The sequence below is a fragment of the Hevea brasiliensis genome, chromosome 17, assembly GCF_030052815.1.
Source record: "Hevea brasiliensis isolate MT/VB/25A 57/8 chromosome 17, ASM3005281v1, whole genome shotgun sequence".
Taxonomy (NCBI): Eukaryota; Viridiplantae; Streptophyta; class Magnoliopsida; order Malpighiales; family Euphorbiaceae; genus Hevea; species Hevea brasiliensis.
The window spans coordinates 18958155-18984251 of record NC_079509.1 but is presented as its reverse complement, the minus strand read 5'-3'; the positions used below and the strand labels follow the sequence as shown (position 1 = coordinate 18984251).

Genomic DNA, 26097 nt, shown 5'->3' with positions numbered 1-26097 from the left:
AATTGAAAAGAAAAAAACCACTGCTAGCCATTTTTCAAAATATTTAAGATTGAGAAAAGAGGCTCTGATACCACTTTATTAAAAAGAAAGAAGAGAGAAAATATTATTTTTGAATTTCAAACTTTCTAACTTTCAAATACAATGGGATATGTAGAGTTTAGGCAATCATTCAAATTCTAATTAGTGAACCTAAATTAATATCCATTCATGAATCATATAAGAAATCTAAAAGACATATACTTTGAACTATTACATTAATTATATTTAACCATCAAGAAAAAACTAAAAGACAAATTAATCTAGACATATATATAAGAAATTGCAAATTATTTTTTCAACAAAGAAAGTCTCTTCCTTATGTTGGAAGCTCTATGAGATCCCAAATAGAAGTAGTGACGGCATGATTGTTATGGTAGGAAAAGAAGAATTGAATTACAGAAGAAAAAGACGAAAATCTCAATCACTTTTTATTTAAGAGTCAAGAATGAAAAATCACTACAACTCTAACAGCTTTTACAATTCCCGCCCAAGTAACTAGCTCTAGAATCCCGTAGATTCAGCCACAATATATGCTAGCCAATCCTGTGAAGAACGCTCCAACCAATCACGCCCAACATTTCATTCTTTTACGATTCGCACCGTGTCATTTATTTCCATATCACAACAAAAAAAGTCTCCCATAATCAAAACCTTTCAAAAATCACAAATCTTATCCATTTCTCCCAACTCAGTGGGGCACCAGTCACCGCTCACCACCCATTCCTCTCAGCTCAAGGACCCCGATTCCCTTATATTATCACCTCTTAGCTCAAGACACCACTCACCACCCATTTCTCTCAAGCTCGCCGAAGCACAGAAGGACGGACTTCGCATCTCAAGCTTGCCTCCTTCCTGCTGCACAGTGAGTGGATCTCATGCTCGCCTACTCATCCTTCCCGATGCACAGTGAGTGGCTGTTCAATTTTTAGTACAGAGATGATTGGATTTCACTTCACAGATGATTGGATTTCATGTTATTGTTATTTTTCATACACAGATGTTTTGTTTCCATGTCTAAGTTATTGTTTTTCCATGTACTGCCATATATGTTTAGGTTACTGACAAAATAGGTATAATTAAATTCTGCTGCTTAGATTTATTATTTTGTTTATAAATGGTATAATTTAAATGGTTATAATTAGATTAGAGTGTAAAATGGCTTGAGGTAGATTATCATCTTTATTGGCTGTCCGCCGCACAGATTCTAGAACTCTATTTAAACTTATTTTATTTGATAACAATTTATTAAATTTTAATAGATGTTGGCATGCTGTTGGCTTATGCTGGATATGTTTCTTGTTTCTTTAGAAGAAACAAAATAGAGAGAAGAGAGAAAAGAGAGGAAAGACAGAATTAGAAGAAGAGAATTAAGAGTCATAATTTCATTTGATTTCATTAGAGAATAATTACAAGAAAAGCTTAACATTTATAACAGGTACAGCTAACAACAATTCAGTCACAATAACTTTACAACAGAACCTAACAACTCTGCCAATTCCTTGCTGCCATCTGTATATTCTTCTTATTCTTCCCGCCTCTGTCTTCTTGTTCCAGACGCCCTCCCCTTTTATTGAACCAGACTCAGTTTCCTTTAACTCTTCTTTCTCAGCCTGTTTTATTAATCCCATATGCTATCGTTTCACGTTAGCTCATATCATATTTGGATTTGAGTATTATGTGAATATAGGTAATTGGATATGAGAGAGCTTGAAATAATAAACTATATATTGTAATTGAATTTGAGATGAATTCAAATAGTATATGTACTTCCACCAATTGAACTAAGTAAATTGCAGTGTGAAATGCGATCTAAATACGTGACATGGAAATTGATTATGCAAGTGAAAGCACTGTTATCAGGCGCGCCTCAGGCGCAAGGCGCACCCGGCGCAGCCCTTGGGGCCTCGAGGCAGCTGAGGCACAAGACCTCACCGAGGCGCACCGAGGCGCGAGGCGCACCGAGGCGCGCCCCAATGAGGCAAGGCGCATTATAAAAGGGTGGGCTGCTAGGGTTTTTTTTTTTAAACTTGTCCAGCAACCAGCAGCCAGCAAAAAGAAGAAAAGAAGAAAAGAAGAAGAAGAAGAAGAAGAGGAAGAAGAAGAAGAGGAGTGAAGGGAGAGATCAAACAAACCTGGTATGTATTTTTTCTTATTCTTTTCTTATTCTTCTTCTTCATCTTCTCTCTCTCTCTCTCCCTTTCCTGTGCTGGGTATTCTTTTTCTGCTTCTCTTTTTTTTTTTTGGACTGCCATGCTCTCTTTCTCTCTCCCTGTAGTGTTTCTGCACTGCACTTTCTGTTTCTGCTTCCTTTTTTTTTTTTGGACTGCCATGCTCTCTCTTCTGCACTACACTTTCTGTTTCTGCTTCCTTTTTTTTTTTTGACTGCCATGCTCTCTCTTCTGCACTGCACTTTCTGTTTCTGCTTCCTTTTTTTTTTTTTGGACTGCCATGCTCTCTCTTCTGCACTACACTTTCTGTTTCTGCTTCCTTTTTTTTTTTTTTTTTTGGACTGTCAGGCTCTCTCTCTCTCTCCCTCCCTCCTGTAGTGTTTCAGACCGCACTTTCATTCGCTTCTCTTTTTTTTTTTTTTTTGACCGCCATGCTCTCTCTCTCTCTCCTGCAGTGTTTCAGACTGCACTTTGTTTTCTGCATCTTTTTTTGGCTGCCATGCTCTCTCTCTCTCTTTCTGCACCGATTCGCACTACATTCTTCTTCTGCATCTTTTTTTTGGCTGCCAATGCCATGCTCTCTCCTTAGTCCTTACCCTGCAATGTTTTTCTTTTCCTTTTCTTTTTAGTATAAATTTGTGATTTTGACATATTATTTATTGTGAATATGTGAAAATATGTTGAGAGTTGAGACTTGACAACTTGAGATGCTAATAATATGCTAATTCAATTACTCTTATTAGCTTTTAGTTTTATTATTGCATTAAAAATGTTTTATGACTTTATTTTCTTATTGCTAATTGTTATTAGGTCTTCTTAGAAATTATTAGAAATATTGTAATTGAGTTTGTGTTATCATAAATTGTTAATTTCTATTATTATAATTGGATTATGGTTCTATAAATTGGTATGCATATTATTGTTGGCTTGTTGTTACTTGTTAAATTATTAATTTTGTTATCTTTTTATTTTATTTTTGCAAAGATGGAATCTAAGCATCTACCGCTAAAACCGACAATAGCAATAAAGATCCCGCATGGAAATATGTCCACTTGGTGAATCCAAACAATAGAAATGATGTTGCTTGTAACTTTTGTAGCAAAGTTACAAAAGGAGGGATATTCGAGCTAAACAAAGATTTAGTTGGAGGATTTGAAATGCTACAATGTGTAAGAAGTGTCCAACACATGTGCGTAAAGAGCTACAAGAGTATATGCAAGAAAAGGCTTCAAAGAAAGACCTTAGATAAATTGCACGATTATGAGGATGTTGAAATTCTTGGAGATGACGAAGATGAAGATGATGTTGGGACAATTCTTAGAGGCTCAAAAGGAAATAGTAAGGTTCAAAAGAAGGCAAGGACAAAGGGTCCAATAGATTTATATTTTGCAAAAAGTGATGCAGACAGATAGAAAAATTCAAAGTGAAGCAAACCACTATTAATGAGGCATATAAAGGAATTGTGAAAAAAAGCATGTAAGGATATAGCTCGATGGATGTATGATGCGGCAATTCCTTTTAATGCTGTCAATTATCCAAGTTTTCAAGTTATGGTGGAGTCTATTGGACAATTTGGGATTGGTATGAAAGCACCTAGTTTTCATGAGGTGCGGGTTCCCTTATTGAATGAAGAAGTTGCTGAGGTGAAGAATTCATTAAAGTCCTATGAAGAAGAATGGGCAAAGTATGGTTGTTCTATAATGGCAGATGGTTGGACTGATAAGAAACAAAGGATTTTGATTAATTTCTTGGTGAATTCTACAAAGGGAACTGTTTTCATGGAATCTGTTGATGCTTCAGAGCACTCAAAAACTGGTGATAAGATGTATGACCTGCTTAATAGATTTGTAGAGCGTGTTGGAGAGGCTAATGTGGTTCAAGTTGTGACAGATAATGCTAGCAATTGTGTGCTTGCAGGTAATTAAGCATTTTTATTCTTACTATTATTAGATAGTTTAATTTAATTGTAAGTAAATAATGTATTTAATATTTATGCTACTTGCTACCATATTTGTTTTGTTTTTAGGGAAGTTGTTAGAAACAAAGTGCCCTCATTTGTATTGGACTCCTTGTGCTGCTCATTGCCTAGATTTGATGCTAGAAGATATTGGAAAAATTCCCAAAATTCATAACACAATTAAAAGGGCAGTGACATTGAATGTATATATTTACATTCGTCCTGGTGTGGTGAACATGTTGCGGCACTTTACTGGTGAAAGAGAGCTAATTAGGCCAGCTGTCACAAGATTTGCAACTGCTTTTCTCACCATTCAACGTATACGTAAGCACAAGGCGAATTTGAGAAAGATGTTTACCTTAGAGAAATGGACCAAAAGTAAGTGGGCAAAAGAACTGTCTGGTAAAAAAGTATACAGTATTATCATGATGCCTACTTTTTGGACTAATATTGTTTATATCTTAAAGATATTTGGTTCATTAGTTCGTGTGCTTAGATTAGTTGATGGTGAGAAAATGCCTGCAATGGGATATAATTATGAGGCGATGGATAGGGCTAAAGAAGCAATTGTAAAGTCATTTGATGAAAATGAAGAAAAATACAGGACAATTTTTGAGATTATTGATAAACAATGGGAAAGCCAACTCCATCGACCTTTGCACGCAGCTGGATATTATTTGAATCATGAATTTTTTTATTCAAATGAGAAAATTAATGAAGATGTTGAGGTTGTTACCGGTTTATTCCAAGTTGTAGCAAGGTTGATTCCAAGCAAAGAAGAGCAAGACAAAATAATGGCACAATTGCCTTTTTATCAAAATGCTGAAGGTATCTTTGGGATGGATATGGCAATTAGGAATCGAAAGAAAGTATCTCCAAGTAATATAATTTTATCCATAAGCATGTAATCTCATATTGCAATATTTTTAAATAATAATTAATATGCATTATTTTTTCATTAGCTACATGGTGGCAAACTTATGGAGCAACAACTCCAAATTTGAGAAATTTTGTTGTTAAAGTGCTTAGCCTCACTTGTAGTGCATCTGGTTGTGAGCGTAATTGAAGCATCTTTGAGCATGTAAGTGACAAAACATCTCCCTTTAGAATTATACCTTTCATTTGTTCTTTCAAAAATTATACTTATTAAAATTGTTATATTTTGCAGATTCACAGTAAAAAAAGAAATAGACTAGTTCAAAATCGCTTGAATGATTTGGTGTTTATCAAGTACAATCGGTCATTAAAGCGTAGATATGATGCACGTGACCGCATTGACCCCATCTCATTGAAAGACATTGATGATAGTAATGAATGGTTGATGGGTCAAATGGAGGAAGAGATTGATAGAGATGAACTTGTTTTTGAAGATGATGATTTGACATGGAATGTGGTTGCTGCAGCTACTGGAGCTGAAGAGAATGCCTACAACACTAGATTAAGCAAAGGGAAAAATGATGCAACTACATCACAGCAAAAAAAAAAAGTATCATCCACTCGTACTTCTTCACTTCTTGAAGACGAGGAAGAAAATGATGATGAAGAAGATGTTAATTTGGAAGATGAGTATGAGAAGGATAATGAAGAAGATGAAGAAGATGAAGAGGATTTTGATATTTCTATTGATGGGGATTGAACATTTAGTAGTTTACTAGTTTATTAAACTTTAATTTTTAGTAGTTTATTTTTATCTCTTTTGGATTATAAACTAATTATTACTTGCATATTTGTTAGTTATTATTATATAGTTTTATGTTACTTGAGGTGTGATAGCATAATTATAATTTTTTTTATTTTTAATATATATTTTTTATTTTTGCGCCTCGGCTCTCTCGGGCGCGCGCCTGCGCCTTGCGCCTAGGCTCCAAGACACCTTGGCGCCTCGGTGCGCCTTGAGCCTTTGATAACTATGAGTGAAAGTGAGTCAGTTGTGACAGTAAGTTGGTAACATACTGTCCAGGTGCCTCACTGATTTTGTCTGGGAAAGGTCAATCTTAATCTGAATCTGTCTCCATTCTCTCCAGGCTCAAACCTTTAAATTACTACGTTGAATCCTCTCAAAGCTCTTGGCAACCTTTTTTTTTTTTTTTTTTTTTTTTTAACAGTAGTCCTGAATAAAGAATATTAAAGAAAGATGGCTTACTAATGTTATTGTAAGGAGAAAAAGTCACAGCCAGAAAATCAAGCATGAGAGTGAGCTTTTGCTACTTGAAAGATAGGTATAAAATATGAATCTAAAAAGATCTTTAATTCGGCCTATTTGATTTCCAAAATGACATTTTAGAACTCATAGATATTTTGTTTGCGAAGATGCATATTGCTGAAGCCGCCAATTTGCATATTTATAAAAATCTTGGCTCATCTTATTCTTTGGGCTTTCAAGTGGATGCTAAAAGTAGACATGGTAAAAAAATTTGATATTCTTGTTTTCCCATATTCACTGGAGGAATTGTTCTCCCATAAAAGCCTATCAGTTGCATCTAAAATTGGACAGGTAAATCAATGCAGAACTCAATTAAAAAAAAAAAAAAGAAAAAAAAAAAAGAAAAGACTAGTTAATTATATGAAAATGTCTCCAGCAGCAGTGAATTTATTCAATTTGACAGTATATAGCAATGCAAGCTTTGATTGGCCCTCAATGGTTCCAGTTTTGGGCTCTTACCGTTTCCGGTGAACTTTTGTGCATAGTCATTATAAGTAGCCGAATGAATCTTGATAAGGGCAAGTACAATTAGTAAGTGGAATATTACGAGTTCATGACAGCAATTCAGGACGTGATTAAGGTGTAGCATTCTAAGTAAGTTTCTGTCTTATTCCTTTCTTTTTTAAGATTTTAAAATCTCTATGTTTAAAATAAAAAAGGTTTAACATTCTTGTAAGTTTCTGCCTTATTCTTTTTGTTTTTCAAGATTTTAGAATCTCTATGTAAAAAAAAAAATAACAATAATAAGTGGTTTAATATTCTTATAAGTTTGTCTTATTCATTTTCTTTTAAGATTTTAGAATCTCCGCTTAGCAAAGTCATCTCATACAATTGATTCCGCTTTTGTCAGCTTTCTCTCCCTGCAAAGTTTCCCTGTGGTAGTAGTAGTTGTACATAATGGTAGTATCCCCAAAAGCACATGCCATTTCTTGCCCGGCTTCTTCTCTATAAATCTGAATCACTCACTAGTAAGGGAGGGCAACAACAATGGAAGTGAGCAGCAGGTACGTGGTGACCAAGGCTCATATAGATGGTGCACCAAAAGAGAGTGACTTTGAGCTCAAATCTGAGTCTATTTCCCTGTTGCTTGACTCTGGTTCCAATGATGTTATAGTGAAAAATCTCTTTGTATCCATAGACCCTTACCAGCTAAACCGCATGAAGAGTCAGAGTTCATCACAAATATATTCCACATTTGCAGCTGCAATTAATCCTGGCGAGGTAAGTCCTGACTCCTGATGATGTAATATTATAATGAACTATTGCTAATCATCTGGCAAATAATTTGAGTTGATTTTTCATGGGCAGGCTATTGATGCTTATGGAGTGGCAAAAGTTTTGGTTTCTGGGAATCCTGAATTCCAGAAAGATGACTTGGTTGTAGGGCTCATTACATGGGGGGATTATAGTGTCATAAAACCAGGTGGCATGCTGAGGAAATTGGATCCTATGGGATTTCCATTGTCACACCATGTTGGAATTCTAGGTATTGACTTGAAATTTTATTGCAGAACATCATAGATTGAGCTTGTTTATTCATGGAACTATAAATATAATAAAAGCCAAAAAGATATGCCAACGGAAATTAAGAATCTATATAGCTGTTTGGTTTATTAATGCACTTATATGACTAAATGATTGAATAAAAAATATCCACTTGGTATAGATATTGATTAGTTTAAAATTTAATTTATCCTCTTTAATTTTAAAATTTAAAACCTCATTTTACTTTTTCTTTTTATTAATTTTACTTTTTTAAGGTTGTAACATTTTTATTTTTACTTTTTTTTTGCTTTTTTCTTATATTGATATACATAAACTAATTTGAAATATGATACAAATCATTTATCAAAATTTAAAATTTAAAATTAAATGATATTTATATTATTTAATAGAAATAAATTCATTTCTTATTTATATTGAATATTAAGTATATAACCTATTAAAATATCACTTTTTTACTTGCTTGTATTGGTAATTTAATTGTCTTATATTTTTTTCAAAATTTGTATAATTATTTTTTAACTATTAATTATGTTTTATTTTTCAAATTCATTATGCTCATATTTATAACAATTTTTTTAATTTTTTTTCTGTTGTGTGCATAATTATAGACTATACTTTAAAAAATAAGCATTCTTATAAAAGATATAGAGTTTGAAAATCAAATGATTAGAGTAAAGAGATATAAATGTTGTTTTAAAAAATGCAAAATACTGTATAGGCTTATTAATGTACTTAAAAATTTGTCATGTGTCACATTTTATAATCTACATAATGACTTGTCAAATAATATCTACTTGACATAAAAATTAATTACTTTAAAATTCAATTTATACTCTTTAATTTTAAAAATTAAATCTACATATTCCTTTTTCTTTTTATCTATTTTACTTCTTTTAAAGTTTGAACATTTCTATTTTTATTTTTTTCTTTTTTTTTTTAATCCTTTGATTGGTATACATGAACAAATTTAAAATATAAATACAAATTATTTATTAAATTTTAAAATTCAAAATAAAATAGTATTTATATCAGTTACTATTAAATAATTTATTTTTTAATACTATAAAATAAATTTATTTTTTATTTCTCTTGAATATTGAGTATACAACTTATTAAAATTTCTTATTTTTTTATCTGTTTATATTAATAATTTAATTGTTTTATATTTTTTTTTAAATTTGTTTAATTATTATTTATTTATTTATTATGTTTTAGTTTTCAAATCTATTATGTTTATATATATGATAATAATAATTTGTTTTTTAAATATTTTTTATTGTGTGCATAATTATAGATTATACTTAAAAAGTAAACATTTCAACAAAGGATATAGAGTTCGAAAATCAAATGACTAGAATAAAAAGATATAACATTAACTATGTAATTTTTCAATAATTTATATAAAAAAATAAATGTTATTTTAAAAAATGTAAAATATTATATAGGAAAATTGAATAATGAAGATTTGCAATTGCTGAAAAATATAAAAAATTTAATTTTATAAGAACAAACTTGAGACCTAAAAAAAAAGAAAAGAATAAAATACAAATCATAAATTAAGAAATTGTTTGACATATTATTATTATTATTATTATTATTTCTTCTTGAATATTACCACAATATTTAAGAATTTTTTTAACATATTTATTATGATAGTTATTATGGACAAACTATTTCTAATAATATATGATCTTTTTTAAATGCAATTATATTGTAAAAATGTTATATTATTACATTTTTATAAAAAAATATTTAGCGAAAAATAATTAATAATCATTTTAGAAACAAAAATTAAATTTAATTTTAATAGGGATATAATGATTCAAAATTTTAATTGTATTTAATATAATTGACTAAGAATTTTATCATTAACAAAAATTTATAGTATGGTTTTAAAATATAAAATTTTATAAAAATAAATATTAAATTATTATTAAAATAAATAAGCCCTGCAATGTGCAGCCAAAATGACTAGTTAGGGATTCATTTCCAGCAGCAGAAGTTCATTGGTTTTGCTGTTGCAGGATTTAGTGGACTTACAGCCTATGCTGGGTTTTTCGAAGTATGCAAACCCAAGAAGGGGGAGAAGGTGTTTGTATCTGCTGCTTCTGGATCAGTTGGAAATTTGGTTGGACAGTATGCAAAGCTGTTTGGTTGCTATGTAGTTGGCTCCGCCGGAAGCACAGAAAAGGTCTAATTCTGTAACCTGTTAGAGTTTGTATCTATTTGGTATTTTTGTTGCAGTTGCTATTGAAAAAGCAAACGGAACTTGCTTTTGAGAATGATTTTACAACTTAAGTTACAGAATTCCAAAATAGGAAACGAACAGTTTTAAAATACTTCTTGCTGCTTCATCTAAATTGGTTTTTCCCCAAAAAAAAGCAGTTCTTAATTGGAGTGCGAAACAGGTACAAATCCTGAAAGAAAAGCTTGGTTTTGATGATGCATTCAACTACAAGGAAGAAAGTGATCTGAAGGCAACTCTCAGAAGGTTGGTATGGATAAAATTTTGGAACCTAAGTACACTTTGAAAAATGAATTAAATTCACCTGTTTTAATTTTCGTGCTTGCTTATGATTCTACAGGTACTTTCCTGATGGGATTGACATATATTTTGACAATGTTGGGGCAGAAATGCAAGAGGCGGCAATTGCTAACATGAATGTGTTTGGTAGAGTAGCAGTTTGTGGGGTAATTTCTGAGTACACAGATAGTGGAAGAAAAGCTGCACCTGATATGATAGATATTGTGTATAGGAGAATCAAAATCCAAGGGTTTTTAGCTAGCGATTTCTTGAATGTTTATGCTGATTTCATTTCAACCACTTGTGATCATCTTCGTGCCGGCAAGAGGCACACACTTGAAGATATCTCAACTGGTGTGGAGAGCATTCCCTCCTCATTAATTGGACTTTTTAGTGGTCATAATATTGGGAAGAAGATAGTTCAATTAGCATATAGTCCAATTGACATAGAGGTTTGAAAATCCTTAACTAAGACTTAGGCCTGTTTGATTTAACCGTTAAATACAGCTCATGGCTGTTAGCTGATAACTGTTACTGTTAGCTGATGATAGCTATTTTATTTTAAGTGTCTGGTAAAATTATATTTAACTGTTGCTATTGATATGTGAAATGACTAATAAAGGTACATATTATATAATTTATTTTATTATTTAAATAAATATAAAATTATAAATTTATTACATTATATTATTTATTTTATTATTAAATTAAATATATAATTATTAAATTAATATATTATATCATTTATTATATTATTTAAATAAATATATAATTATTAATCTATTATATTATATTATTTATTTTATTATTGAAATAAGAAAATAAATATTTTTTAAATAATTAAATAACTTTAAAAATATAGATAAAAAATAAAGTAATTATTATTGTTAATAGAAAAACTTATAATTAATTTTAAGTTTTTAGGTATAAATAAATATTTTATATTTTATGTTATTAATAAAAAATATTTTAACAAAATTGGAATACGTTAATTAAAATGTTAAAATTATAAATAAAAAAGATAAAAATATTAATAATATTAATTTTCAAATTAAATAAAAAAGATAATATGGTCAAAATAAAAAATAAAATCAAATCAGCTACCAGCTGATAAGAAACAGCTCTTGATACAAACTACAGTTGATGGGTACCATATCAGTTGTTCATCAGCTATCAGCTTTATTTTTTGAAGCTTGTCAAACACTATAATTTACCTATTTGGGTGTCTATCAGCTATTAGCTGCACCCAACAGGTGAACTAAACACTTCCTTAGGCTTCATTTGTTTCATGGAAAATAAATAGTATTTCACAGAGATATTTTTTCTAAGAAAATGTTTTTGATAAAAATATTTTTCATTATTTGTTACAATGTTAAATTGATGGTATGTGTTTACGTTTTTTGTATATCGTAATCAAAGTTATAATGTAATCGTAATAACATTGCATATTTAATTACGTTATTTGGTAATACAAAAAAATTTAACATAATGAAATGATGATTACGTAATATAATTAATTATACTTAAAATAATCTAATGATCAATACATACAAAAATGAATATAATTATGATTACTTATTTTGTTTTTTTATTTATTATCAACACTATCACTATCACTAATACTCGTTCACCACTACTGCTCCTACTTTATCACCACCACCACCATCTTGTTATTACTATTGGTATTACCATCACTTGACCACCGTTATCACTATTTAGTAATTGTCATCTCTATCATCACTTAACTGTTACTATCACCACCATCTAATTATCGCTGTCGTCGCTACTGCCACTTAACTACCAATTATTGCAACTATTACCACTATTACCACTATTATTAACATTATAAATAAATTAAATATTAAAATAAAAATTATCACTAAATTACACTACTTATATTTTTATTTTGCAATCAAATAGAGAAATGTAATTACTAAATAGTGTAATGTCAGATTTTACCCTTGATAATTGTCTTTTTATTTTATGTTGTTTTAAAAGTTAAAGAGTAAAAAATATATGTACTTACTAAAAAAATTTAAAGAAAAAATTGTTATTTTCAATAATTTACAAATGTGTTCTCTTATTGCTGCATTACCATGAGATTATGCACACATATAACATAAAACTAATTAATACCTTACAAGATGAAAATGCAAACAATATTTTCCTAAAATTTATCGGAAATATTGTTATTAACATAGTTATAATGAGATTTATAGTAGCGGGTATAACTCAATAATAATTACATGTATCCTCAACCTGAAAGATCTTGATTTATAACTCTCCTCTCTTATATATATATATATATATATAATAACAATAAAATTTGAAAGACAAAAAAAAAACCCTGAAATGTATAGATATTATAATTTACTTTGAAAATTTGATATTTTATTATTTAAAAAATATGTCAATTGCATTAGTTTTTCTAAATAACGTGGTTGATGATGCATGTAATTAATCTTTTGATTTGGCTATAATCTTGACAAAATTTTTCAATATATATACATTTATAAGGTGAAGGCAGCGTAGAGACGCTTACGGCTTGTCTTCTAAACATTAGTCTTCGAGCTACCTTCTTCCGCTAGCTTCTTCTTCCCTGCATACAATAAAGACCCACCACAATGGTGCACCAAAAGAGTCCGACTTTGAGCTCTAGGCTGAACATCTTGCTCTGTGGGTGGAGCCAGTTCCAGGCTTCCAGCTACATTATCCTACCGCTCTTCACAGAAGGCCACAATTTCCCATCGTTGCAGGTCAAGTAAGTAACTATATAAAATATATTGTAGTTATTTTATGATCAGTTTATGATCTTATTTGAATTGATCTGTGGCCAGGCTATTGAAGCAAATGGTGTGGCAAAAGTTTGTAATTTTCTGGAAATCCTGAGTTTGATAAGGATGACTTGGTTGTGGGACACTATTTGGAAGAGTGTAGTGTCATCCTCGTCCCTATGGGCATTGGATTCCATTTTACGTAAGTTGCACTTTGACAGGGTGGAGAATGTACTATTATTTACCCTGAAGGACTGAACAGTGGACTCATTGAAACGACGTCGTATAACCAACCCAACCGTATAGCCGAGCAGATATCAGCACCCTTGCGGGCGTATTAAGAATTTTGCCGCCAGTTTCCGATGATCCAAAATACCGTTGCAACAAATAAGCCTTTAAGCACTGTCATTTCTCTCTCACGCAAATGCAAAACCCTAACCCAACTGAAGCAAATTCATGCTCATATCCTCAAAACCCTCCTTCCCGAGAACCCTATTGCCATTGGACCTCTCCTTTCTGTTGCTGCCACCTCCAACAACCCCTCTTTGTTCTCCTACGCTTGCTTAGTTTTCGACTATATTTGTCTCCGTAACACTTTCATGTATAATACTATGATTAGAGGTTTTGTTCAAACAAATTTGCCAAAACCTGCGATTTTATGCTATTTGGATATGTTAAGTTGTGGCCTTGGCGTTAATGCCTACACGTTTCCGCCCTTGATTAAAGCGTGTTCGATTCTTGTTCCTTCTTTCAAATTAATGGGTACTTTAGTTCATGCCCATGTAGTGAAATTTGGGTTTTCTAATGATCCCTTTGGTGTGAGTTCGTTGATTGAGTTTTATTCTTTGGTTCATAATATTGAAGCTGCACGAATGCTGTTTGACAGAAGTCCTAAGAGGGATGTCGTCATGTGGACTGGGATGATTGATGGCTATGGAAAGGTGGGGGACATTGAGAAAGCTAGAGATTTGTTTGAGAAAATGCCGGAGAGAAATGTGATATCGTGGAGTGCAATAATGGCGGCTTATTCTAGGGCTGGAGACTTCAAAGAGGTGCTTTGTCTGTTTAGGAGAATGCAAGAAGCTGACATGGTGCCTAATGAGTCGGTTCTTGTTAGTGTTCTCACTGCTTGTGCTCATCTTGGTGCTATAACTCAAGGATTATGGGTACACTCTTATGTGAAGCGGTTTAATCTTGAAGCTAACCCAATCTTGGCTACTGCATTAGTTGATATGTACTCGAAATGTGGTCATGTGGATTCAGCTCTGTCAGTTTTCAAGAGTATTTTTATTAAAGATGCTGGAGCTTGGAATGCTATGATTTCTGGATTTGCAATGAATGGAGTTGCAAGGAAGTCCCTTGAATTGTTTTATGGGATGATCTTTAGTGGGACTCAACCCACGGAGACCACATTCGTTTCTCTCCTTTCTGCTTTCACCCATGCTAAGATGGTTAAAAATGGCCTTGATTTGTTTGCAAAAATGGGTAGTGTGTACGGGGTTAAACCTCAGGTTGAGCATTATGCTTGCATTGTTGATCTTTTGGCGAGATCGGGCATGGTAGAGGAAGCTGAAAAGTTTATAGATGAGAAGATGGGAGGGCTTGGGGGAAAGGACGCTAATGTGTGGGGGGCCCTTTTGGGTGCATGTAGAATTTATGGGAATGTTGAAGTAGGAAACAGAGTTTGGAAAAAGCTAGCTGATATGGGAATAGTAGATTCTGGTACTCATCTAGTCTCATACAATATCTATAAGGAAGCTGGCTGGGAGATGGGAGCCAATAGAGTTAGGAAATTAATCTCAGAAGCAGGAGTGAAGAAGCAGCCTGGGAGCAGCGTCATAGAGTTGAATGGTGTGGTTGAAGAGTTCCTAGCTGGTGATATTGAACATCCAAAAGCAAATGAAGTACATAGGACGCTTGATTCTTTCTTCAAATTGGTGAACATGGGAAATTTTGACATTTTGCTTGATGTTGCTTTCTGATGCAATTTAAAAGCAGTCTGAATTGACTGCCCCTTCTTTGACATATCTCTGCATGTTTATGAAGAAGTGAAGAGATCATGAGAGTGGAATGCAACTTTTGTATCAGACGAGAATTTGTATATCACATATGGATATTATACTTGTTTGATTTCGTATCTTCTTATTGCAGAACAACTGCAAGCAAGATAAAATAAGTCTGTTCATAAAGATCAGTGCTTTGTGAATATTTAACTCCACATGGTAGTTAATCTGATGGGAATCGAGAGAACCATGTTAAGCATATTGAGTTTTTTATTCAGACTTCCCAGTTTTTGCCTCTTGCATTTATACGTTTATTCTGTTATTGTCTTACATGATTATCGTTCTTGTGCGCGTTGAAAGAGAACTTCTACATATTTACTCAGGTTCTGTGACTTCAGCTTTTTAACATCTCAGATATAATCATAAGCATAATTATCCAGATTGAACCGAACCTTCAGCTCAACTGATTCATTACTCCAGTTAACATCAGCTCGGTGTACATAAAAGGGAAAAAAAATTTATACGTAAAACAAATTAAATAACCCACATTAAAGCTTCAATCACCATTATATAATCAATTAAGATGGTTTAATTAGTCACCACCTTAATTTTAAGACCAAATGGTGAAAGGAGATGTGAGGTTTGAATCCCACCCTGCCCAAAAAGCATTCTACTTTTTAAGTTTTGGCTTGAAGATTTTTCCAATCCTTCTAAATGATCGTCTAAAGAACAAGAAACACATTAGAATGATCAAATTAATTGATAAAGCATGAATGGCTGACATTTTATAAATGATATACATTTGGCCTATCCAGGTATATTTAGCTACAAAAATATGTGTATAACATGTACTTCAGACGACACATTGTTTTCCTTCACCCATTTGTTCCTATAGTCTTGTTATTTGTCCCATTAGCAGTCTTCTGTTACCAATGGAAAGGATCCATCAATGACAAAGTAAAAATGGTGCCTTTCTGCGTCATTGTTTCTCTGGACATCAGAATATCACCAAGTCAGATGCAGTGAGTTGAGTGAAAATTTTCTGCAGACAAAAGATTGGTGATCAGATGCTTGAGCCTTTGAGCACCAGGACCAGGCTTAAGTTCAGTAGTGTTTGTTTTGATATTATCAGGGATGGTCCCATTTGCATCTCCTTCATTGCTGAACCACCCACCTGGTACAAACCCATCAGCCATGCGACCCAAAATCTCAGAATCAATCTTGTCAAGAACCGGGTCATTCTTGCCAAATTTCCTTGCAAATGGAGCATTGCTGTCAACCATCCTCTGGTAGTCATCAACAGTGAGAAAATGTGGGTGTTGCTTCGGTGGGTTGTCCCAAGATATGAAGTGAAGATCATGGTTAACAGTAGTGTTCTTGAACTCCTCAGCATTGCAGATCACTGTGTGGAAATACCCCTCAGGAGAAGAGAGGAAGTTCGCATAATACATGAGGACTATCCTTGGGAGATTGTCCCAACCCCATAGGCAATATTCCATAAAAGGTCGGGAAAGCATCATCCAAGCAGAACCTGAGGAAATTCATCATCAAAATACATGGTTAAACTCAGTATCAGGTCAATCTTATTTTTACCATTTTTTTTATGTTAGAAATAGGGTTAGGTGCCCATGAGGCCATGACAGGTCAACTCCAAACAAAATTCAAAGAAAAATATATGTTACCAACACAATGGGAAAAACTGACAAAATGTTAATATGAGATCAATGTTCTACCCTTCGAAGAAAGGAGGGTGAAAAAAAAAAGGTACTGTCTAAAAGAAAATTCCTCCATTGAGATAACTCTTTGCAGAAAAGAAGATAGTAAAACATCGTTTTCTCCTTCTATAATCACACCAAAAATCCTAGAGTAGACTTTACTTATCAAGATTTCCTGGTACAATTTCTGTTTCATATTATTATCCATTTGGTTACAGATTAATTATTCATTTTGAGCACAGGACTTTAAGTACAATGCAGCAAAATTCAGTTGCATCCAAAAAGTTGGAAAATGGAAAAGAATGAGATTACCATCACAAATTCCCTAGAAGATATCTGAACTCGATATCCAATTTAAAATTTGTTTGTGTTTTAGACTTAATAGTTCTGTATTAAGATGACTAGTTCCTAGCCATATATCTGCTACTAAGCAATTATAATATCTCTATTCTGGTTACTAAGTTGCTTAACATGGCAAATATCTTTACCATTTACAAGCATATAATTTGAGGAAGCACATGGCAACAGACCTTTGGTGCCTTATGCAGCATTTTGTACGAAAGTCAAAATGAATTAGGTATTTGTGCCTTTTCTCATGATATCTCTCCAACAAGTTGCACCTAAAAAATTTCACTGGCCAGCCATTTCTTGATAGAGATTGTTCTAGTATACCTTGTCACTTAGAACATTAAGAAAATTCAACCGCATGATTTCCTGTACAACTAGATCTGTATTGCAAAAAATACAAACTTAATGTGGTTGAGACTTGAAACTAAAAACAAAATTTCATATGATGTGAAACACTTCACATATTGAGGAGATATCACAAAGATAAAAGCAAACAATAACACAGGGGCGGGGAGGGGGGGGGGGGTGTGGTGGGTGGTGTGGGTGGTGGGTGGTGGGTGTGCGGGCTCCCTGTTTATACTCCAAAAGGGGCACTATATTATTGACTCAGAGCTTGTCAGGGCCCATCATCTAGGGTACCAAGAAAATGGGAAACAAATAGAGTTTACTGGTACACATGGATGTCCTTAATTCAAAACCACAACAAACTTCAACAAGAAAAATGCTATTTTTACAAGGTATCAAATAGGCCGCAAAAATGAGATTAAATTCATAAATATTCCCTACATCATCCAAATAAGACAAGATAAGCAATGGACTATCATTCATCCTTGTGTGCTTAATTATTGAATGGTTAGAAGTGAAATTATGCTTTGGTTATTTGGACACCAAAGACATAAAATTCATTGCATTAGTCCTTTATCTTACCTGTAAACAGCTTATATGCTGTTGGCACACTCCTTTTCTCTGGTACCCAATAAACATCTGACTTTTGCAGGCTATACAACCCTGGATCAATTATAACAGGCTTGGCCCTCTGATACCTGTGGAGCACAAGAAAAACTCGTCTCCAAGCATGATGTATACATAATATTGCAGATTAAACTACATAGTTTTCACTTGATATGCAGTAAAAACTGAAAAATAAGAACAAGTTGAGAATGGATGAATCACATACTCCTTCCAACCAATGTCACTGGTGTGCTCAATAAAATTAAGGTTTCTTGGAATGGTAGACAAAGTTTGAAGCAGATCTGTGGCACAAAAAAATGAAAATCACCCATTAAAACCATTAGAAATCAAATAGAGGTATGCAGACGCTTTATTTATTTAATAAAAGAAAATTTTATTGAAAGAACTAGATGCACAGCCTGAAGGATAGAATCAGCTGCACTTTTAAAGTTGTGAATTTGAAGCAAGAAATCAAATGCATAGGGATATAAATAAAATTGGGGGGAAATTAGAGCTGGTAAATGATGTGACATTTTGTTAGTTAATTATAGTTACATAAGGATTTGGGCCACCATTGCCACTGAAACAAAAACATACAGACAATTAGTAATAGAACAAAATAGCATCACTGAGTAAGGTTGGTGGTACTAATACCAAAGTTGGCAATTGCTTAGAATGCCAGCTAGTAACAATGTAACTGACCCACAGAATCAATCCAAAAGAAAACACAAAAAATGGAATTAGCATTAATGATGCAGGTAATTAGCAAAATTAGTATCACTGATAAATTCACAAACATGAACAACCCAATGAGCAAAAACCTTACTGCACTAAAAAATGCAGAACTAGACCACCAAACCAGTTAAAAAAGTAGGGGGGAAAACTTAAATTGTTCTTATGTGTCAATTCAAACCTTTCTAATTCTATCTTCATTGAAAAGTACCCATTAGACAAAATATAAAAAAAGAAAAAAAAAAAGAAATTTCCAGCTACCCTTTTACGAATCAAACCATCGATTCCAAAATAAGCAGGGGATTAAAAAAGCAACTATTAAAAAGCCCAGAACCATACCATCTTGAGTGAGCAAGGGATAATCGGAAGCACTCAAATTGATAAACCAATCCCAGTCCCCACCATCTCTTAACAAAATGGCCGCAGCATGAAGGGTATTACTAACCATAGTAGGACCTCTATAAGTCACCAAATTAGACCTGACAACCACTCTCACATTCCCCACCTCCTTAAAAAGCTTTTGGCTTCTCACCCACATCATCAGGTCCAACCTCTCCTCCGCCGCCGCCTCCAAGTCCAAATGCAAAGCATACTGATTCCTCGGATGATACAACACTTTCAGCGTTCTCTTCATGCTCACTCCATCCCCTGCAGACCCAGATATCAAATACGCGAGACGAGGTATTGTTCTTTCTGAAACCACAGGCTTAGGCAACTTAGATTCCACAAAAAGCGGAAACCGAGGGCGGAGATGATTAGTGTTCCCACGCTGGCGGCGAAAGAGAAACTGGGTAGAAGTGGATGAAGAAGTAATCGTAATAAGAATCAAAAGAGTAGAGAATAAGAGAGAAAAGATTAACAAAAGGAACCATTTGTGCTTCTTCTGCAACTTATTGGCGTTGTTGCCTGTTTCCATGAACCCAAGAAAGGGTGTAATATTCTAGGAAAGTGAGGTGGGGATGTATGTCCACCGCCAACGGCGGTCACGGAATCCAATCCAAGAATGAAGAAATCAGTGCGTGTGCGTTGGGTTGGAGGTGGGAAGCGATAGTTCAGAACTAAGCAATAGATAGTTTTAAAATTGGTTGGTCGGTCATGTGAGAAGAAAGAAAGAGATTGGACTGCAATGAACTTTGTGATGCTCCTCCAAGTCCAACTAAATTTGACTTTTCAAGTCACGCCTGTCGTACACGCGCCTGCCCAGGAGTGTTTAAAGGAGTAAAGAGAGGAAAGTAATTAGATGGGGGACAACAAGCATGATATTGACGGTGACCACATTATCGCCTATTTTAATCCCATTTTTTTTTAATAAAATTACTATTTAACCCCTCTCCTTAAAAAAATTATATAATTTTATATTTTAAAAAATATATTAACTAATATCTAAAAATTATGAATGGTTTTTTTTTTATATAAGTTGATAATATGTATTTTTTTTTCATTCTTTTTTATATTAACAAAATAAAACATTCAATTTTAAATTATTATTATTATTATTAAGCATATTTTGTTTTAAAAATTATTTATACATTATATATATAGATTGTTTATAATATAAATTAGAATTAAACTGTAATATAATCGTCAAAGTTGAGTGTGAAATTAAACTTAAAAGAAGTAATTACTAAATTTGGCTAACTTTACATAATATTAAAAATAAATGAGAGAATGTTTAAAATAGAAATATTAATATTTTGAGTTGTGCCTTTTTCTATTTTTGTAGAGGTTAAGCATTTTTTTTATAGAAAAGAAAAAATAATTTAATAATCCTAATAGTCCAATTATATGCTTTTCTCTTGACTTGACATATATTATTATATACTTTTTAATGAAATTTTAAGTAATTCCTCATTATTTATATGAAAAATTGGAATTCCAAGAAAAAGGATTTTTTTTATAAAAAAATATATATATATATATATTAATTACATTATTATTATTTAAAAATTAATAATTTTATCCTATGATTTGATCTTTTAGCATTTTAATTATAAATTCTTATATTTTAGTGTTCAAAATTTTGAATTAGATCAATCTAAATCTTTAAAAAAAACTTTAAATTTTAGTTAATTTTTAATTTTTAAATTATTATATCACAAAATACTTTAATTTCTTAAAATTTATTTATATTTATAATAATACAAAAGCTAAAATAATAACTTCAAAAAAAAAAACTAAAGTGTTTTTTCAAAGCAAGCATTAGTGGTTTTCTTTTAATAATTAATTAAAAGGTATTTGTAATTAATAATAAAAAAGAAGAAAAGCTTAAAGGCTTTATTGGAGAAGCATATGGTAAAGGGAATTATAAGCGAGTGCGGTGCATAGGGTGAGCACGTTGACACTTTGACAAGACATCACTAGTGCTCTTGCCATGTGCTCTTGCCATCATCTATCTTAATTTAATTTTGAGGGTGATTTTAATAATATTTTTTAACTTTAATCTCTCTTGTGTTGCCATGTGTATAAATTTTTATTTAGTGTTATTATGTTATATTTATTATATAAAAATTATTATATTTCATAAATATAATAATTAATATTTTTTATATTAAATATTTAATTTTATTTTTTATTTAATTTTTTATTTTTTAAGTATTATTATTACGATAAAAAAATATTAAATATATTTAGTAAATATTTATTTCATTGTTAAAATTTTATAAATTTTGTTTCATAAATTTTTTAATATTTAATTTAAATTTAAAAATTTAAAAATTATATATTTTAAAATTAATAAAATTATTTAAAATTATATTATAAAAAGTAATCACATTGAATATTTAAAAGTTATCTTTTTTATATACATTTAATAAATTTTTATTTATTTTAATATTATTTTATTTTCATGTGTTTAATAAAAATATATTTTCAATTATATATATATGTGTGTGGAGAAGATAGAATTAAATTTTATTTACGTGGTTATGGGAATAAGAAGTTTTCAATTTTCATTATTTTTTTTATATTTTATAATACAATTAGTAAATAATATTAATTAATATTATTCTTCATATATTATATGGCGAAACGCCTATTTTAACCTTAAAATATGAGTTAAAAGTCACATAAGTTTTTAAAATACTTTGGGGTCAAAACAAGCACTTCAAATTTTGAAAAATATTAAAAAAGTGTTTTAAATTTTAGAAATATGTCAAATAAGCCCTTTAATTATTTTAAGGATAAATAAGTCCTTTAAATTTTAAAAAATGATAAAAAAAAACTAAACTATAATTTATCTTTAATATAAATTCAGTCAAAGTCGTACACATTCATCTTTTAACTTATAGGGTCCTTATCAGCAATTCCACATATCTAATTTGTAATATTTTAATAGGTATTTGCTACATAATGGTGGGTTCAAGAAACTTTTATAGATAATTTTATTGACCCATTTAGTAAATAACAAATTATCAATTTGTTTTAGGATACAGCAAGCTTCTACTAGGATGTTGCAAATCAAATCGCAGGATTGCATATGAGAACTCCTTGCACTATAAAATATTTGTGTACAACATTGGCAGGATTTATATTAGAGACAAATTATAGTTCAGTCTTTTTTATTTATTTTTAAAAGTTAAAAGATTTATTTATTCACAAAATAGTAAAACGACTTATTAATTTATTTCTAGAATTTAAACGACTTATTTAATTTTTTTTTTAAGTTAGAGAGTTTAATTAGACTTTAAAATATTTTAAGAACTTATGTAATTATTTAGCATAATTTTAAAAGGATCTAAATAAACTTTTTGCCTATATGACAAAACAAGTAGCAATTTATTTATAAAATATAATTTATTTAATTTTATTGAATTTTCTCTATTATTTTTTATTAATTAGTAGCTCAATTCCTTTAAATTATAACTAAGTTATTAATTTCCATTTATATATATATGTAAATTATAAATTATTTAATACACTTTTATTGCTATAATAAGAAATCAAGTAAGTTACAATATATTTATATATTTATTCTATGTAGTTATAATTTTATATAGTACAATGCTTTTCAAATTATTAATATTATTTGTCATGACCCAACCTATGGGCCGGACCGGCATTAGGACCTGGGCCAGCCTAAAGCCCCCGACGCCCGTAGTAAGCCTAACTATTCCTTAACCCAACTCTAAGGCCCATTTGGGCCCAATTTCAAGAATTCAACCAGACAGAGTCTGGGCATAAAGTGGATATTTTAACGGGGAGTTTTTGACTCACCCGACCTGAAAACACAATATATAATCAATTAGGGAGCTCAGCTCATCCTCCACATACTCAAATGTCATAAAAATAAATGGGAGCTTAGCTCCCTCATCCAGTCCAACAAACATGCATATAATAATAAGTTTACAGGCCCAACATGACAATTATATTACAGTCCCCAAAATAAATAAATATTTCTAACACATGCGAAAATTCTAGGAGTTAATAGAATTACACAAACATTAATAAATAACCTGCGAAGGAGAAAAGCAGGTTAACCACAACAAAAATCCTCCTGTAGCCTGAAAAATAATGAACAGGAGTGAGCGTTCGACTCAGAGAGTAAAATATCAATTTTAACCATAATCTCTATAACTATCTAAAGCTAATGCACCATGTAAAGTGAAATGCAACATCAGCAATATTTTCACATCATATAGAAAATTTCGTAAAAATTTTATACTAACCCCCATGTTGTGGGCTTCGTGTAGGTACCTTCAATTCGCGGAAATTCGACAGTTGTTCGGGTCTGTGAATTTCCGGCCAGACAGACCGGCTACCAAAAAAGTCTTGGAATTGGATCAGAATTTTAGCTACCCCACCGTTGTCAGACGCCCCGAGCGCGTTCCAGAGATCTGAATCTGCATAGGTAAACCCGAACCTTGCTTTTTCTTAAATGGGATTAAAAATCCATAAAATATTCGTGGTAGCTCAGAAAATTATTATTCTTTTTGCATTAGCCTAGTAATATTGCTAAGGACCGCGGGGTAAAGTTTTAGAATTTTTAGAGTTTATTTTGGTAGTTTTTGCAAAAAGGGTCAATTATAAGGACTAAATTGTAATTTTACATATTATGATTGATGACTGTTTGAATGGACCCAGGAGGGACTGTGTGATATGATTGAGTTGTGGGTGTATGGTTGGTGGATATAGAAGTGTGTTTTAAACCCATTTACAGGTTGGGTAGGTCCTAGGTATAGGGAAGACTCTGCCGGATTTTCGGCACGACTTAGGACGTCTTTGGTCTTTTTCTTAGTTTGTATTAAGTCAAATTTATTAAATGATTGTAATAAAATTGTCAGGTGAGCCGGAATAGCCCTCTTCCTCCGCCCAGCCGTCACAGTGACTACTTTCAAGTCTGTGAGTAAAATATTAATTTTAATTGTAATTTCGATATTATTATATGTTCAAGCATGTCCATGCATCATTTATATATAAATATCTATGTAGTTAAACTCTATGCACGTTTTATGTTGCATTCATAACTGTTAAAGTGCCATGGATGTTGTTGTGGTAATTTGGAGCAGTGTGCGTGAGTTGGCGTACGTGTAGTGTGGTGTTGGCTATGGACAGGACGGGTAGACACGGCTTGAGATCTTTGCTGGGACCCGATCCTTCGGGGTAGACACGGCTTGAGTTCTTTGCTGGGACCCCGATTTGGTTTATTAAGTGAAAGTCCGGCTTGAGTTCTTCGCTGGCACAGGTTGGATTAAAGAGAGCTGTATAGGGATCAGCTCCCATATATTTATGATTTGATATTACTGGGTGTGTGAGTGATCCAAATTACTTTTTTGCTGTTATGATGTAAAAATATTGCTAATGTTGCATTTCACTCTACATGGTGCATTAGCTTTAGATAGTTATAGAGATTATGATTAAAATTGATATTTTACTCTTTGAGTCGAACGCTCACTCCTGTTCATTATTTTTCAGGCTACAGGAGGATTTTGTTGTGGTTAACCTGTTTTTCTCCTTCACAGGTTGTTTATTGATATTTGTGTAATTTTATTAACTCCTAGAATTTTCGCATGTGTTAGAAATATTTATTTGTTTTGAGGACTGTAATATAATTGTCATGTTGGGCCTGTAAACTTATTATTATATACATGTTTGTTGGACTGGATGAGAGAGCTGAGCTCCCATTTATTTTTATGACATATTGAGTATGTGGAGGGTAAGCTGAGCTCCCCAATTGATTATATTGTGTTTACAGGTCGGGTGAGTCAAAAACTCCCCGTTGAAAGGTCCACTTTATGGCCGGACTCTGTCCAGTTGAATTCTTGAAATTGGGCCCAAATGGGCCTTAGAGTTGGGTTAAGGAATAGGTAGGCTTACTACGGGCCTTGGGGGCTTTAGGCTGGCCTAGGTCCTAGTGCCGATCCGGCCCATAGGTTGGGTCATGACAAATGTGGTATCAGAGCTTAAGCTCCAGATTCATAGGGAATAATTGTCTAAAGTGTTGGGAAGAGTCTACTAGGAGTTACATGCGGAAAATAGGGTCCATATTCGTCTTGCATTGTCATATTTGCTTCTAGTTTCTGCTTCATATAATTATGTATAAATATGAGTCTATAGAGCTGTGTAACATTCTGTTTTGAATTTTGTGGGCTAATGCTGCTGAATTTCAGGAAAATGCGTAGAAACAGGAGAGCTGCCATTGCACCAGAACCAGATGTGCCTGACAAGGTGTCGGCACAGGATGAGGCACCTGCCTCGAGGAGGCGGGGTAGGAGGCCTAGAGCTGCTCAAGTAGAAGAGCAGCTGCCACCAGTTCAGGATCAGTCTTTTATGGCACAGGGTCCCATGGACCCAATGGCAGCTACTCTAGCTGGTTTGCAGAGAAGCATCGATATGATGGCACAGTATATGGTCCATCCTCCCCAGCAGCAGCAGTCCACCGCACCAAGAGGGGAACCCTACAAACAGATAATCAATTTCAAGAAGTTGGTGCTTGGTACTTATGATGTGTCAGACGATGCATATCGGTTTTTGAATTCCTGCAAACAGGCAGGAACAGAGTTGCAGTTGACTAATAGAAGACTTATAGAGTGTATACAATATGTCATGGGGCCAATGCCTAGACAATGGATGAATGATTATATATTACCTCAGATGGAGGGTTTGTCGTGGACTCAGTTTGTAGAACTGTTCATCAACCGGTTTGTACCAGAAAGTTTTAGAAATCAAAAGCAGTGGGCCT

At 32.5% G+C, this 26097-nt stretch overlaps 4 protein-coding genes across 7 annotated transcripts; 3 read left to right on the top strand and 1 right to left on the bottom strand.

The window, feature by feature from the left end:
- Positions 1-682: 682 nt before the first annotated feature.
- On the top strand, positions 683-10985 carry LOC110646534 (2-alkenal reductase (NADP(+)-dependent)-like). 4 transcript variants are annotated; one of them, XM_058139625.1, is made up of 8 exons: positions 684-945; positions 6853-6961; positions 7218-7371; positions 7506-7588; positions 7676-7853; positions 9898-10064; positions 10282-10364; positions 10459-10985. In XM_058139625.1, the coding sequence occupies exons 4-8, from the start codon at positions 7526-7528 to the stop codon at positions 10853-10855; spliced, it is 888 nt and encodes a 295-aa protein (XP_057995608.1). In that variant the 5' UTR covers positions 684-945; positions 6853-6961; positions 7218-7371; positions 7506-7525; the 3' UTR covers positions 10856-10985. The 4 variants fall into 4 exon arrangements, with proteins under 4 accessions (XP_057995607.1, XP_057995608.1, XP_057995606.1 ...); XM_058139623.1 differs by having other exon boundaries at positions 7218-7588; XM_058139624.1 differs by lacking the exons at positions 6853-6961; positions 7218-7371 and having other exon boundaries at positions 683-945.
- On the top strand, positions 3671-5922 carry LOC110644471 (uncharacterized). Its single transcript, XM_058139626.1, has 4 exons — positions 3671-4124; positions 4234-4542; positions 5127-5245; positions 5333-5922. Exons 1-3 carry the CDS (start codon positions 3704-3706, stop codon positions 5228-5230), a joined length of 834 nt encoding a protein of 277 aa, XP_057995609.1. The 5' UTR covers positions 3671-3703; the 3' UTR covers positions 5231-5245; positions 5333-5922.
- A 1914-nt stretch (positions 10986-12899) lies between the features above and the next one.
- LOC110646533 (pentatricopeptide repeat-containing protein At5g66520) lies at positions 12900-15451 on the top strand. The gene is made up of 2 exons (XM_021800005.2): positions 12900-13158; positions 13235-15451. The coding sequence occupies exon 2, from the start codon at positions 13534-13536 to the stop codon at positions 15151-15153; it is 1620 nt and encodes a 539-aa protein (XP_021655697.2). The 5' UTR covers positions 12900-13158; positions 13235-13533; the 3' UTR covers positions 15154-15451.
- Positions 15452-15915: 464 nt separating this feature from the next.
- On the bottom strand, positions 15916-20043 carry LOC110646537 (beta-glucuronosyltransferase GlcAT14B). Its single transcript, XM_021800009.2, has 4 exons — positions 19260-20043; positions 18415-18490; positions 18165-18280; positions 15916-16705 (listed from the first exon to the last, which is right to left on the bottom strand). The coding sequence occupies exons 1-4, from the start codon at positions 19834-19836 to the stop codon at positions 16188-16190; spliced, it is 1287 nt and encodes a 428-aa protein (XP_021655701.1). The 5' UTR covers positions 19837-20043; the 3' UTR covers positions 15916-16187.
- Between the last annotated feature and the right edge of the window lie 6054 nt (positions 20044-26097).

Excerpts from the sequence above, each read along its gene's own strand:
- LOC110644471 (XM_058139626.1), top strand. The coding sequence starts at position 3,704 with ATGTATGATGCGGCAATTCCTTTTAATGCTGTCAATTATCCAAGTTTT. Across the intron at positions 4,125-4,233 it reads TAGCAATTGTGTGCTTGCAG|GGAAGTTGTTAGAAACAAAG; the intron begins GTAATTAAGCAT and ends TTTTGTTTTTAG. Across the intron at positions 4,543-5,126 it reads CTTAGAGAAATGGACCAAAA|CTACATGGTGGCAAACTTAT; the intron begins GTAAGTGGGCAA and ends TTTTTTCATTAG.
- LOC110646534 (XM_058139622.1), top strand. The coding sequence starts at position 7,355 with ATGGAAGTGAGCAGCAGGTACGTGGTGACCAAGGCTCATATAGATGGT. Across the intron at positions 7,854-9,897 it reads ACACCATGTTGGAATTCTAG|GATTTAGTGGACTTACAGCC; the intron begins GTATTGACTTGA and ends TTGCTGTTGCAG. Across the intron at positions 10,365-10,458 it reads CTGAAGGCAACTCTCAGAAG|GTACTTTCCTGATGGGATTG; the intron begins GTTGGTATGGAT and ends ATGATTCTACAG.
- LOC110646533 (XM_021800005.2), top strand. The coding sequence starts at position 13,534 with ATGATCCAAAATACCGTTGCAACAAATAAGCCTTTAAGCACTGTCATT.
- LOC110646537 (XM_021800009.2), bottom strand. The coding sequence starts at position 19,836 with ATGGAAACAGGCAACAACGCCAATAAGTTGCAGAAGAAGCACAAATGG. Across the intron at positions 18,281-18,414 it reads AGTGACATTGGTTGGAAGGA|GTATCAGAGGGCCAAGCCTG; the intron begins GTATGTGATTCA and ends TGTGCTCCACAG. Across the intron at positions 16,706-18,164 it reads AGCATATAAGCTGTTTACAG|GTTCTGCTTGGATGATGCTT; the intron begins GTAAGATAAAGG and ends GAATTTCCTCAG.